General features: G+C 37.6%; 1 protein-coding gene across 1 annotated transcript in view; it reads right to left on the reverse strand.

Moving 5' to 3' along the window:
• Positions 1-14,585, reverse strand: part of dapk1 (death-associated protein kinase 1) — a 68,502-nt gene that overhangs the window by 33,647 nt on the left and 20,270 nt on the right. The window contains exons 3-7 of the mRNA XM_084413254.1: positions 6,789-7,010; positions 3,485-3,623; positions 2,543-2,672; positions 692-740; positions 572-598 (exon numbers count right to left, since the gene is read on the reverse strand). Of these exons, the coding sequence (XP_084269380.1) occupies positions 572-598; positions 692-740; positions 2,543-2,672; positions 3,485-3,623; positions 6,789-7,010 (567 nt within the window). The remainder of the gene's footprint in view (positions 1-571; positions 599-691; positions 741-2,542; positions 2,673-3,484; positions 3,624-6,788; positions 7,011-14,585) is intronic.

The raw sequence follows: 14,585 nt of genomic DNA on the forward strand, positions 1-14,585 counted from the left end.
GGGTTATAAATTCCATGTCTATTTTTAAATGCCAGTAAAACACTGTACCGCTTGGTATTTTTAAGTGACATTAATATCACAAGAACGTATGTGGCAAGAGCTCTTTCAGCCTTATCAAGTGCTTGGATTTTTTTTATCTGTCAATGTTATTAAAATGGTAAATGACAGAGAAAAACTGTCAATGTAACCTCTGACTGTGCAGATCATGGAAACATCGATGCCTGATGCAGCACTTGGTTGAATAGAAGATCTTACTGAGCTTTATCCTTTTACTTCAAACATCAGTCATTATAAGAGTAACAGAATGACAAGCTGATACAAGCCTGCAAATTAAAGTAATAAAAACACTTAGTTAAACTTTATTTGTCTCGTGTTAAGCTAAATTTGGTCACCAAGCCTTCGTTTTACGGTGGAATATGATTACAGCCATGCTTTTAGAAAAATAATTCAGTTACGAAAATGGATGCTATTTACAGTCTAAGTGAAAATCCATAAATGCATTCAGATTTCATTTGTAATGATATATACTATTTACAACATCGCAACAACACTGATGATTATGAATACTCACAGAATATAAGTGATCACCCCAATGCTCCTAGAGTTAGACAGAAATAAAAACACAAGATTAGCTTAGGAAGTGAGCTAATAGCGAAGTCAGATAATGATACAAGATAACACTCATTCTCACCACATGTCTGCCTCCAAGCCAAGAGGCTCGTAGTTTACCACTTCTGGAGCTGCAAAACACAATACAAAATCACTTACAATACAATCATACAATTCTGGTTTCATATAAAATAAGAACATAAATGAGAGAAAAAAAAAATCTACTAATGCACATTTCACAGTCAATCAAATTTTGCTGTATATCATTCACATTTTCATACAACAACCAGGAAAATATTTAATATTTAAATTAAATGAAAGGAAAGAAACTATTTCACTAGTATGTTTTATAGCATTTCATGAATCTGGAAGTAAAGCCTACTATAATTTTTTAAAGTCCGCATGAAATCAAAATTGACCCTATTTACATTGTTAGTGACCATTACTAATCTTGTGTACGATTCATCTTTAGTAAAAATATTCTTTAGCTAAATCAGAAAATGTCCCTGATGACCCCAGTCCTGCCCTCTATTTGTTCTCATTCAATACCCTGATTTACCTAGTAATGTCGCAATACTGACACGTTTACACTGAAGCATCTGACGCACTTTAACCCACAACAACCATTTTGGGAAAACCCTTTATTAATAATTCATTACTAATCTTTAGCCAAATATTCATTTTAACCAAATATTCATTAATATACATTTTCAGACCTTGATACGTTTGCTTAGTTAAAACCAATTTGATCTTCCATAAAGAAAATCTACTTTGACATGCAAGTTTTTAGCATTAAAAAAATGCTTTTCACTTGTGTGCATCTCTCAAACAGCTATATATGAACTAAATATATGGTCATTAGAAAAAACGATGCACAGTTTGGATATTTTCGTAGTTTCTCACCGAATGAGCTGTGAAATGAGTCATTGGTTTCAAAGGCTTTCAATCTCTGATGTGTTAATGAAGAAACAAGGAAATAAGGCTGAGGTGGGAGAGATGCAGCTTCTCTCTATGCCTGAGAATTGACTTAGATTTACTATTTGTCTTTTCATACACTGGACCAGGGATGCAAGAAGCAATTTGCTCCCTGACTCGAAGACTAAAAAAATAAATAAATCAATGAAGTCATGCCTGTGTAATGGGCTAATTGTTCAACTACTGGGACTGTTTTGGATTAGTGTCTCGAAGACCAGGTGCCTAGCTTGACCGGATTCTCCTCCATGAAGACCGATCTAAATTTTAAGCACTGAAATAGACTGCACTGTTGGGAAGCTGGAACTTGACCGTGGCCTTTAGCACTGTGTCTCTATTAAGACTGCTGTATCATCAGTGCCTGCAGCCATACTGGCTGCCATTCAGGTACAGTAGGACAAGATGTGATGCCAATGGCATGGAGGGATGGAGGTGGCGTGGGTGTGCATGTCTGTGTGCTTTGTAGGATGGTAAGGGCTTGTTGATGTCAAACACAACAGAGCTGACTCATATTGTTGTACACAAAATACCAACCCAAACACATAAACATACACTAAACGTCTGAACACACTTGACTAAAATATTGTTTTTCATTATCTCAAAAAACGGTTTTAAAACCTGTGCTGTGTCTTCCTACTTCCTACTTTAAAGAAGCTTAAATATAAGATGCGTTTTGTTTTTTATAGTTCAGGTGATAACGCATACTTACACTTTAAAATATTATTATTAAAAATAATGTATATATATTTGTATATATGATATACCTATATTTTTATAACTATTTGCAGGATTCATCAGATCACAAAGCAGCGATCCATGGTATTTCTGTACAGTTATGTCAGGCTTGTGGTTCAGATTACACATGAAAGGAGAAAAGAAAGGATTGAACAGAGGACCACAACAATAAGAGAGGGTGTAATTACAACACATCTCTATAGACTGACCAGTGGATGACACTGACCTACAAACTCTGGGGTACCAAAGATGTTTTTGAAATCGTTGCCAAAATCGATCTTGTGGGCCAGGCCAAAGTCAATGAGCTTAATGCGTGGGTGAGGCACACTCCGGTTTAACAGCATGATGTTCTCCGGCTGAGAAAGATGAGAATAGAGAAAGAATTGGAGGGAGAAGAGAGAATCAGAGGAACTAATGATAGGTACAGAACAAAAACACAGCAGCAGAGGGGAAGAGAGAGAGAGAGTGCAGGAAATCTGCCATAACACATGGAAATCACATGCAAAGCTATATAAACGTTCTCTAGAAAGAGCAGGCATACTCAAGCCTGGCAGTAACAGATCCCAGCCTGGACATTCCATAGAAACAATACTTCCTTCAGTGGGCTTTATTCATGCACAGACTAATCTCTTAAAAGCTCCAATGACTTCAAAATATTTAACAGAAATGTTAAGGAAAGCTGTGTGGATGACTGCTCTGAAAGCAGTGGATCTAATTACATAAACATTGTTGCTTGAGTAACATGAAGGATTAAACATAAAATGCTAATAATGAGCGGCTCAGTGACTGCTTGACTATTTCATTTTAGTCTTTAGGTCACAGTTAAGTTGTTTAATGTGAATGTTTTGATGTTAGTTTGTCTGTTAGACTGGTTACTCAGGTTCAGTGATTTTAGTCGGAAGTAAAAAATCTGAAACATTCAAATCCATGACTACTAAATTATTAATGCAATTTAGAAACTAGAAATTTCAAAAACCACACAGGGAAAAAGGACTACATTTATGACTATCCCAGCTTCGGGATGGTCAGTAATCATGTAAAGGGTGGAAATGAGTGGATAACCAGCAGAGAGGATAAAAGAGCCTCAATTGATTTGTTGTGGCTGGTCTACAGAAACGTTAATCACCACAGTCTGGCATTGGGGTGAAACTCAAACGTGCCTCAGTACCTTCAGGTCAAAGTGGGCAATCTGTTTGGAGTGTAGGTAACTGACTCCATCCAAAATCTGCTTGAGGAACTCGGTGGCCTCCTCTTCACTCAATGACTCTTTCTCAGCTAGAAAGTCAAAGAGTTCCCCACCTGCCACACTGTAGAGAGAGGACAGATGTTGACACTTGCAATAGAGGGAGTTAGTTGATAATCTTCATTTAACCAGGATAAAATGAATTGAGATAAAATCTCTCCTACAAGAGTGACTTGGACAAGATGCACTGTGTACAACTGCCAAATCCAACACAGGCTCATTGGAAAAACGTACCTCTACATACATTTTTGCAAAACACAAAAACGCATACAAATCACTGCAATTATTCAGCTGAAATGAACACTAGAGGCAGTAAAACAGCAACTACTTTTATTAGGCTACTTTTCACACAAAATTATGATTACAGGAGCAGATTATCGATTATAAAGACTTATTTTTCACAAGGTTCCTTGCACAATAGCATGTTATGAGCTCAAATCATTTACCATAGTGCATCATTTGAAAAACATCCATAACCAGCTGCATATGTCCATTTATCTTTTCTGATGTAGCAGACATGCTTGCTTCGGCAAATGTGTTTTTATGTCTCGCTTGCTTTTGTCAGGTTCCTTTTTGTCAGGATTTTCTGTCAGGTATGTTCAGGGTTTAGTGTGTGGTATGCTATTTTCAAACGTTATAGAGCATTAACCTTGTAGTGCCACTCACCGGGAGTTCAGAACTGTACAACATGTACAACAACCAACATTATAAAGCATTGGCAGATTCATGTTCACCCGTTTTGGATAAACCTGAACACTTTTAGCACCACTCACTGAATGTTTCACTTTGAAAGTGTTGTGAAACGTGCAAGACGCAACATAATATCAAAATGTGACCACATGTACATGTACGAAAATTTTGAAAGAAACTTTAAACAAAAAAGTCAGATAAGGTGTACCACATAATGTTCAATGTTTAAAGAGAGACAAGACAATAGATAAATAGGTAATTCTTAAAATATCATTTAGGTGATTACTTTGTGAATCAGAGACCCTACAAATCAGGATTCACATAATTAGGCTACATAGAAAGAAACGCCAATAAAATTATCTGAGAATCAAATCTGCAATAAAAAGATATGGCTATGGTGTAACAAAATAATAATCACCTAGAGTGAGTCTGGCTTATTAAGCAGAAGAACCAACCTCTCTAATGGTTCTGAGAGATTCACTCTGGCAGAAATGCCTGCTGGCAGGGATATAATCATGGCTTCTGGGAGAGGACCAACAGGATTCGGGCATATATTTATTCAGCAGAAGGAAGCTGCAAACCAGCTGCACCCTGATGACATGATAATGTTTGCTGCTAATGGTGAGTCTGAGCAAGTGCAGCGACGAGCCACCCAGCTGCAAAAACACCGGCGGCAGATACGTGTCTATTCCCCCTCACAGAAACAAAGAAAAACACAAGCCCCCACCCTGAACAACACAAGTCTCGTAGTCAGATTTTTGACTTGTGGCATAAAGTCTAGTCATCATTACAGCTTGTTCTCGCAAAGAAGCTACTTCAGGAAGAGACCATCTGATCGACAAACAATAAACTGCCATTTAGGGTGGGTTATCTGAAATAGATTAAACTAAATTAGTTCTTCCTCAAAATCACTCATTGTATCAACCTGCTACCTTGCAAACACAACTTTGTTTCCAGGCAGACTGATAAAAAAAAAAAAGCCAATCAGATTTCAGCCAGAACTTGCTATTTTTTAACGCATCAGACGGTTAGTAAACTGACTTTGGGGCATGCCGTCTGAGACGAGAAAGACACACGATAGCTTGTAACTTCTCACTTCTCAATATTTGTTGGGAGCACAAAGGTTTTGAGAGGACGCCAAATGACCTGAAAATGAAACTTGACCTTCAGTTCCGAGGTCAGGATCGTGCGGTTATGTCCTTTAGCAAGGTACTTATCTCTAGATGCCTCAGTTAGTTCACAAAATAGCTTCACTGATGAGAAATGTGTAACAAATATGAGCTCAGAATATAGCTGCAGGGATGCCCTTTGTCAAAGGATATGAAGTAGCAAAGAAAACCAGTTGAGCGAGGAGACACTTCAAGAGGTTCTGAGGAAAGACACTTCCTTCGCATAATCTACGTCTCAAAAAACATTTCTGCTGAAATGGTGAGGTTTGACATTCCAGACACTACTTGTGTTGACTTTTTATTACATTGTCAAAATACATATAACAAAATCTTTTAAACATTCTGTTCTGATAATGGGGAATTAATTACATGCAATGATGAAATGACCTCATTGATTATTATTTTTAATTTTGTCCTTTAGGTCACATTTAAGTTGCTTACAAAGTTAGACTTTGTGTTGATTTTCAGGTTAGACTGTTACTCACAACAGGGTGATACTACATCCTAACATTGTACAGCACCGATCGAGGTGCATTAGTGCCTGCTCACTTTTTCCCAATCATTTTCCCCCTCTTCATTAAACAGCTATAAACCATGAACCAAACCAACCATCTACAAGGTGAATCACAACATTACAAACAATTATTTGGAAATTGGACAAAAAGATAAAGGTACTGTGTGCTTAAAGCACTTATTTGCTCTTAGTAATTTTTTTTTCTATCTGCTCTTTGTAATTTATTTGCTCTTTCCTGCGGTAGCAAAATTGGAAAAAAAAGAAATATTAGTGTAATAAGCTTATTTATTCAAATGCAAGGCTACAACAGTAAAAAACAATGAAAACAATAACTATTTTATTATTATTATTTATTTATTTTTTGTGGCGGGGTAAGTGAAAATTTTGGCAGGGCAAGACATTTTTTGACCCAGACTTATAACTTAAAATAAACTTTCTTTATCAACCAAAGGTCTTTGTTTTAGTGCACCAGTATAGTTAAGACAGTACGGACATCGATTCATGTCTTTTCCATTTGAACACATTGGCAGAAGTGTATGAATGTGCACAGCACAACAGGCAAAACTGGTTCATCTACTCAATAGACTGGTTCTCCTCAACCCCCCACTGTTGACCTTGTCAAGTGTTTGCTTTGTAAGTAAAGGTTTGTGCAACAGCATTCAGGGAGAATCCCTAGACAACTTCTTTAATAGATTTATTCATACTGTGATGTTCCAGAACTCTAAAATAACCAGTAGTGCATGTACTACTAGCATCTTTTACCGATCTGAGTTTTTAATTGTGCCACAGAAATAAGATGAATGGAGGCTCTTAATGATTTCATGACTCAGTAAATGCAAGAAAAACAATGACTCACAGCTCCAGGATGAGAATGACCTCACTCTTGTTTTCAAACACATTGTGCAGGGTGATGACATTTGGGTGCTGGATTTCCCTCAAGATGCTGACCTCCCTCTCAATGTCGTCTTTGGAGACCCCTCGCCGACTGGATTTGTTGCGCCTCTTCTTGATAAATTTGGCTGCATATTCCACACCAGTGTTCTTATGACGGCATTTCTTTACCACTGCAAACTGACCACTGAAAAAAAAACAATGTTGTCAATGTTCAAGCACAAACAAACAAATATTAAACAGCCGCCTGATCATTCAAAGCAAATTAAAAATAGATATATAAAATAAATTAAAAATTCTAACCAAAATAGTACTAAACATACATATTTGAATACAAAAGTTTGGACATTAACAAAGATTTATTGTGTGATAATATTTCTGCATCCAGAAAATGACACAATGCTCTAAAATTAGAAGAGAAAATGACTCTTTAATGTGTGAATTCAGTTGTTCCTCTATAGCATATTGCCAACAAGCAGGACTCCACATTCCCCTTCGACACGTTCCCATCTTAGTCTCCGTAAGCCACAACATGCGTTCTGAACCACTGCCAGAAACCAACAGTCAGCCAAGCTGAATGGTCACAAATTGCCAACAGGATCGAGTCAGGCTGACCGTCAAAATAACATTTAATCACTAATATCAAGCTGTGTACGAATATTTTTTTTTTTGAATGACATAAATAAGGCCTATTACTTCAGCATGTTACACGCAAAACAGCATATCATCTAGGTTTTTCCACACACTGTGGATATTCATTGGTTTTCAGTCCTGTTCAATGGTTGATATAATCAGGGTGGATAACAATGACTCCCACGCTATGCCATTCAAAGCCATCACACCAAAGACACCAGTATAATACACAAACAAGCACATTTGGGCCCCTTGTAGCTTATCAAGCTTATCAAGATCAAGCGGCATATATTGTGAGAAAAATCCCAATAGGATCATCTCAAAATGTCACAGCTCTGCAAAATTTCTGGCTCTTTTAAATGTGGCTGTTATACAGCTGTTGGGAGGTTTCTTTCTACAGAAACGACAATTGTTTTGGGGGCGAAGAAACAAAATACTAAATAACACAGGAAAGGAAAGTGGTCATTGGGATGGGGCTTTCTAATGCAAATACAAAACGCTGGGCCTCTATTCTTGCCTGCTCCACCTTTTGTCACCCAGACAGCAATCGAGTAACGAGAGACAGTACATTTGCATTTTATCTGGGGTTTGAAATGGTCAGAGAAAGCAGAGATCCTTGCTGTGTAGGGGTGTAACGATACCCTCATGTCACGATTTGATCCACGATACGATATTATTGCGATACTTCAAGACATATGGGAAAAGGTTGACAAAAATGTACTGTTGATTAAAAATGTTAAATTTGGTTTTACATTGTGGGTGTACATGAATAGGCTTGGACTTAGTGCAGGTAACCCAATGCACAATGGTAACACCAGAATAAAAATATTGATGATTCTGCAGCTAAAAATACAGAATTATTTCAGACGAACATACAGACTCTGTCACTGACTAGATATATTTAAAATAACGTAGGCCACTTTTTACTGGTAACATAAGACATTTGGCATTTGCATTATTATACATTATATTCAACATTAGAAGTTTAATGTAGTACTGACACTAAAACTCTGTAAATGTTTTCTCACACAGAAATGTTCATTTTGGGTGAATTATACACAATACATATTGTCACTATCCACGATACATATTGATGCATTTTCATACTGTGATATATGTGACACGATATATTGTTACACGGTTACACCCCTATCGCTGTGTAATCTTAAAGGAATAGTTCACCCAAAATTGAAAATGGTGTCGTCATTTACTTGCCTTCACTTTTTTACTCACATGACTTTATGCAACAATTTTTTTTTTAATTTCTGAAGAATATCCTGGCCACTTTCTACATATTTAAGTAAAGAAAGACTGTCAAGCTTTAAAATGACCAAAAAGTATCATACAATTAGTCCATTTGATTATATTCCAAGTCATATATTCTGAAGCCATATCTAAAAGCTATTCTTTTACTCTGTAAAAGAAACACACCTCAATTTCAATCATTTTTCAATGATAATCTTCATCTTCTCCAGTGTGCTTTTAAATAGGTAGTTCACCCCCAAAAAATATTATTATATTATTTACATTCCATTCCGATAAGACTTCTGTATCACAAATAACTATGACTGAGTAACTTACATACAATGAACACAAATGACTATTTTACAAACAGGAAATTGACACTTCTCTCATAAACTAGTGTAGAACTAGTACAGATGACTACATGGTCACTAAAAATGTCTTAAATTTCAGCCTGTTCCTCAAATAAAGCCATTTTATGGCTTCAGAAAACTGAAAGTCATAAGGTTCACTTTTATGATACTTTTATGGTGCTTTTTTGTGATTCTGATGACTTCCCTCATCCCATTATGCTGAAGTGTTCTAGGGAACAAAGCTTTTTTTTTTATTACACTAATCTTTTAATTAAGGACCAGCTCTGCTAAAAAAAAAAAACTAAACTATCATTGCTTCGATATAGTAATTTTTTTTTTTTTTTTTTTGACTATTATACTAAACAATAAACAAATAATATTGTATAGGCCTGGGCACATTTCAAGAGCTGAATTAAAAAGAACAGAAAATCAGAAAGTCATGCCTCATGGTTTTGACAGCGTTACGTTTAGCATTCAGGCATGTCTAAACGCTTTTGTCAGCGACACTCCTCATTGAGAGGAGGGCATGGGTCTTCAGCTGTGCCAGTTTCTATAGCAGTGCTGGGGGCTGGGCAGTGGGAGAGGAGGGGGTCGTGTCGGCTAGAAAGAGGCCTGCGGAGCACAACAGTCCACAGCAAACATCGTCACACATAGCCCGGCAACCGGACTACAATAGACACGCCATGTTTTTCTCTTATACAAGTTAGGCCGTTCCCAAAGTCCTTTTCAGAGCTGTTTCTGACAGCTCTGAATGGGAGATGGGGCAAATGTGTGCATCAAGATGTCAGTGTAGCTTGTGATCATGAAATCTGGAGCACCATGGTGATGAAGAGCCACGGCAATCACAGCAGACATTAAAGAGCTTGCCCAGAGGAAGCACTCTTTAGAGTGGGCACAAGATGGGCACAAGATGGGCACAAGATACAAGCCCCCATTATCAAGGCTGAAGCTGAGCTGGCATTCATCTAGTGTCTGGAGTGTTGTAAGTTACTCAGGCTTTGTCTTGAAGTGATATGAGTTTGGTTAAACTATTGAAGTTTGGACTGAATGTGGTTGAAATGTTATAGTGCATTGAGAGTGAAAATTGTTTTAAAGTAAATCCACCACCATATGAAACTTAACTATGAAAAGATGGATTTCTCTGAATTTAAAAAAAAACAAGAATTTCAATGAATTGTGTATAATATATCTAATCAAGTTGGAATCCACATCAGCATTAACTGCAGTTACTGGACCTTGCCTTTTAGCCTATAAGAGTCAAAACATTTACCACAGTCATGGAAAATGCTACTACAGTACATCACATGACCCCTTTTACATTGTGCACAAGAAGGCACAACTTCTTAGAGGGCTGACTACATCTGTATAAGATCAAGAAAGCCGTGTCAGATTAAAATCCAGATTAAGTTGTCCAGATTCATAACCAGAATTACAACCTAGGATTTGCATCACATACGAGAAAGAATGAAGCACAAACATTGAGGTCAATGACAGATTATAAAACTGATCCACAATAATTAATAATTGCTCATAGTGTATGAAGAAAGTACCTTGAGGGAGTTTTTAAATCATAAGGTAAATCCAACATGCAGATGCAAGACCTGAAGTAGTATTGAAAGCAAAGGGCTGTGTTTGAGGAAAGACACAAACCCCCTGGTTCTTAAAAGTAGAACTTTCCCAATAGTATTTTCCCAAGTAGCGAGCTTGCATGGAAATGGTGTCATTCAGTCATACAATAGTTCTTGTGTGAGGAGCAGACTGAAATGTAAGTCATTATTCACTGATAATCTTCTCCTCCAGTGAACTGTTAATACAAGAATATACTTTGACCAGAGCAAATCTATTTATTTATTTATTTATTTATTTATTTATTTATTTCATGTTTGGAGCTTAACCATGAACAATTGTTGTAAGGAAAAAACTTGAATGGAGATTATTTAACATAAATAATCATTGGTTTCACAGAAGTAAGAAAGTCATACGGGCTTAGAACGTCATTGATAATGAGAAAATAATGTCTTCATTTTTGGCTGAATAATTCATAAATATAAAAATGTATGAATATGAAAAATTATAAAAATTATATACCAAAAAGCCGTAATCACTTGGACAGCATTGGTGAAGTGATTGTGAAACATTATCTTAACAATACAGCTAGCATACACACCATCTATATCAATATCAATTCTTTATCAATTATCAATTTAATCTTATTTTTCCGTCACAACAAGACAGATATTATACAGATGCCAAGAGCAAAGACATAATAAAAGTATAATGAGAATAATTCAGAAACATTGTCAAATGGTCAAAATATGATTTTAACAATGAAAAGGACAGGGGGGAAAATTGAATGGTATAAATCTGTAGTGCAACTGGCTGTTCTGGAGCAGCGCTCCATGACCAGGTTATGAATAAGCCTAAATGTCAACAACAACCCATTCAGTAGAAAATCCCACTCTATAATTATTCCCATAGGATCCTAAAGAGAGACCCCATGCTTTAAGTGCAAGTTACACTCCCGCTCAACCTCAATGAGGCAAAATAGCCTATCATTAATAATGACTTAATTTGCATGTTTATACCTAGAGGACACATAAAAAATTATGTAAACAAAGCGGGCCAGCAAACTTAGCTTTTACTCCCAGTCACTCTATTGCAAGGGATCATGTTGTTCTTTGTTACTTCTTTGGAAAGAGGCTTCCAACTTTTGCAGTGAAACTTGAGCCAGGTTGTGGAGGAGGGCTAGAGGGAGGGATGTGAACAGCCTCTGTTTCCCTTTTGCGTCCTGTTTTCTTGTGTACCTATCGCAGTCCGGGCCTGCTTGAAAAGATCTTTAGGCCAGGAGAGCCAAAAAACAGAGATTTGCATTTCTCAACACAAATGAGTAAGAATGCTGATTTGGAAAACCACATCTGTAGAATGTGTGTTTTTGAATCAGCACCACATTTATGATTACAGGGCACTCGTCCCGTGCAACCCCTTATTGTGATGATCACTGTTTTTTTGTTGATTTGCCTCAATCCCCACGCATGAGAAGCACATGAGTTTTATCCAGAAGGTAAACTCTCAGGTAGGTCCCTCAGGGTGTCGGGGATGGGTCTAAGTCGCAACAGCTAGCTACTGGGGTGCGCCTCAGAGCTCAGTGCTTGGACCACTTCTCTTCTCCATCTACATGTCATCACTAGGATCTGTCATTCAGAAACATGGTCTTTCCTATCACTGCTATGCCGATGACACACAACTCTACCTCTTATTCCAGCCAGATGATTAGACAGACTGCCTGACAGACATTTCTTGCTGGATGAAGGACCACCACCTTCAGCTCAACCTTGCGAAGACAGAGCTGCTTGAGCTGCAGAGCTGCCAACCCAACACTTCATCACAACTTCTCCATTCAGCTAGGTTCGTCATCCAGAACTCCATCCAGGACAGCCAGGAACCTTGGAGTTGTGATTGATGATCAGTTAAACTTCACAGACTACATTGCTAACTGCCTGGTCCTGCAGACTTGCCTTATACAACATTAGGAGGATCAGGCCTTTCCTATCAGAGCATGCTACACCTCCTTGTCTAAGCTCTTGTCCTATCCAGACTGGACTATTGTAATGCTCTCTTGGCAGGCCTTCCAGCATGCACTGTCAAACCTCTCTAAATGATCCAAAATGCTGCAGAAAGAGTGGTCTTTAATAAGCCGAAGAGAGCGCACATCACACCTCTCTTCATAAAATTGCACTGGTTGCCAATTGCCAATCGCATCAAATTCAAGGCCCTGATTATTGCCTACTGAACAACCATTGGCTAAGCACCTCTATACCTAAACTCATTACTTTAGACCTGTGCCAACCAGAAGCTTGTGTTCTGCAAATGAATGGCGCCTTGTGGTTCCATCCCAGAGAGGCACAAAATCACTTTCATGGACCTTTACCTAGCTTGTTCCAAGCTGGGGGAATGACCTGCCTATCTCAACCCGATCTGCTTAATCTTTAGCCATTTTCAAGAAACTACTGAAAATGCATAATTTTTGTCAACACTTGACCCATTAATACACTTACTATTCTATATCCATATAAAAACTTGCTACGTGTACTAGGGATGCCCTCGACTATACATTTTTTCTATTAGACTATTAGTCGTTCATTTAAGCTATTATTTTTTACTATGACAAAACGACAAATACAATTTTTGGTTGACTTCTAGTCGACTAACGATTAGTTGACTATAAGGGGGCAGCCCTAACATTGTTGGTTTGATTGCTTCTATTGCTCTCCTTATTTGTAAGTCGCTTTGGATAAAAGCATCTGCTAAATGATTAAATATAAATGTAAATATAAGGTTTCATAGCTTCATTACACTATTTTTATTCCAGTGCTTTTCCCAAAACATTTATTTGTCTTTTTTCCCCTACAACAATACATAAAAAAAAGAACACACACACAAATAAAAACCTAAACACATTATACATTCATTTAATATAATGCATTTTTATATAAATTTAATTCCAAGTAATTTAATTGCAGAATGTTCATGTTGAGTTCATGGCTGTATGACTCAAGCCCTCCCCAACTCACACAAGTACAGGGGCGTATTGCCACAGGGGAGGACTTTGTTTGCAGGTGCTTTAGTCTTTCATGCAGCCTGCTATCTTCCGAATACTCAATTATGGATAATTATGAGCTTTTTGAACACAAGCGTGTGTCAAAAGCAATTCTGGGTTACAATGAAATCAGACTCTTGCCTAGTAACATTTTGTACGAAACGCAGAATTGCGAGGTGCGCAAATAAGATCAGAGGCGTTTCTGTCAGATGGGAAGCCTTTGTCATGACAGGCTGAGAATGAGCATGAACGAGCAAATATAAAAGGATGGCAGGTAAGAAACTCTGAAAAAATGAGAGCTCCTTCACTAAGTGGTTGCTTCCTAATGAAAACACAATGCCAGGTGCACTCAGTGCCATTAGAGTAACACACACGGACAGTCCTTACCAGCCGCCACTGCTCTGGATGAATATTTAAGTGGGTTAGTGTGGTCTGAATACAGATTCCTTGTGCCTGACTCATTCTTCAGGCAGGATTTGGATGTAATTGTCGAAACCTCCAGCATCAGCCTGACCTGGTGTCATGGCAAACGTCACCTATATGACAACGAAGACGTAATGAACACGGGCGAATAATGAAGAGGGGCCTGATCAAATGCCACTGTCTTCAGGGCTTGCTCCTTTTTTTTTTCTTCCATTTGATGCATTTTCTTCCAAATGACCCTCCCTCCTGTGTGCGGTTGAACAGTCCAGGTTGGCATTAGGATTCAGAGCACCTTTGTTGTGCTGCACAGCCATTATGCAGCATTTTATCCACTGAGATACACAGAAAGCCTCATATTATTGTTCTATTGCAAATTCATACTAAAGTCACAAATAAACCACAAAAAGACAAATCTGCATGTTTAAACCCAAAGCACACTAAATCTGTGTCTATAAATAAAACACAAAAATAGCAAATATTATCAGACACGATGAGAGATACATTCACACTGCAG

This window comes from Rutilus rutilus (assembly GCF_951802725.1).
Source record: "Rutilus rutilus genome assembly, chromosome: 7".
Taxonomy (NCBI): Eukaryota; Metazoa; Chordata; class Actinopteri; order Cypriniformes; family Leuciscidae; genus Rutilus; species Rutilus rutilus.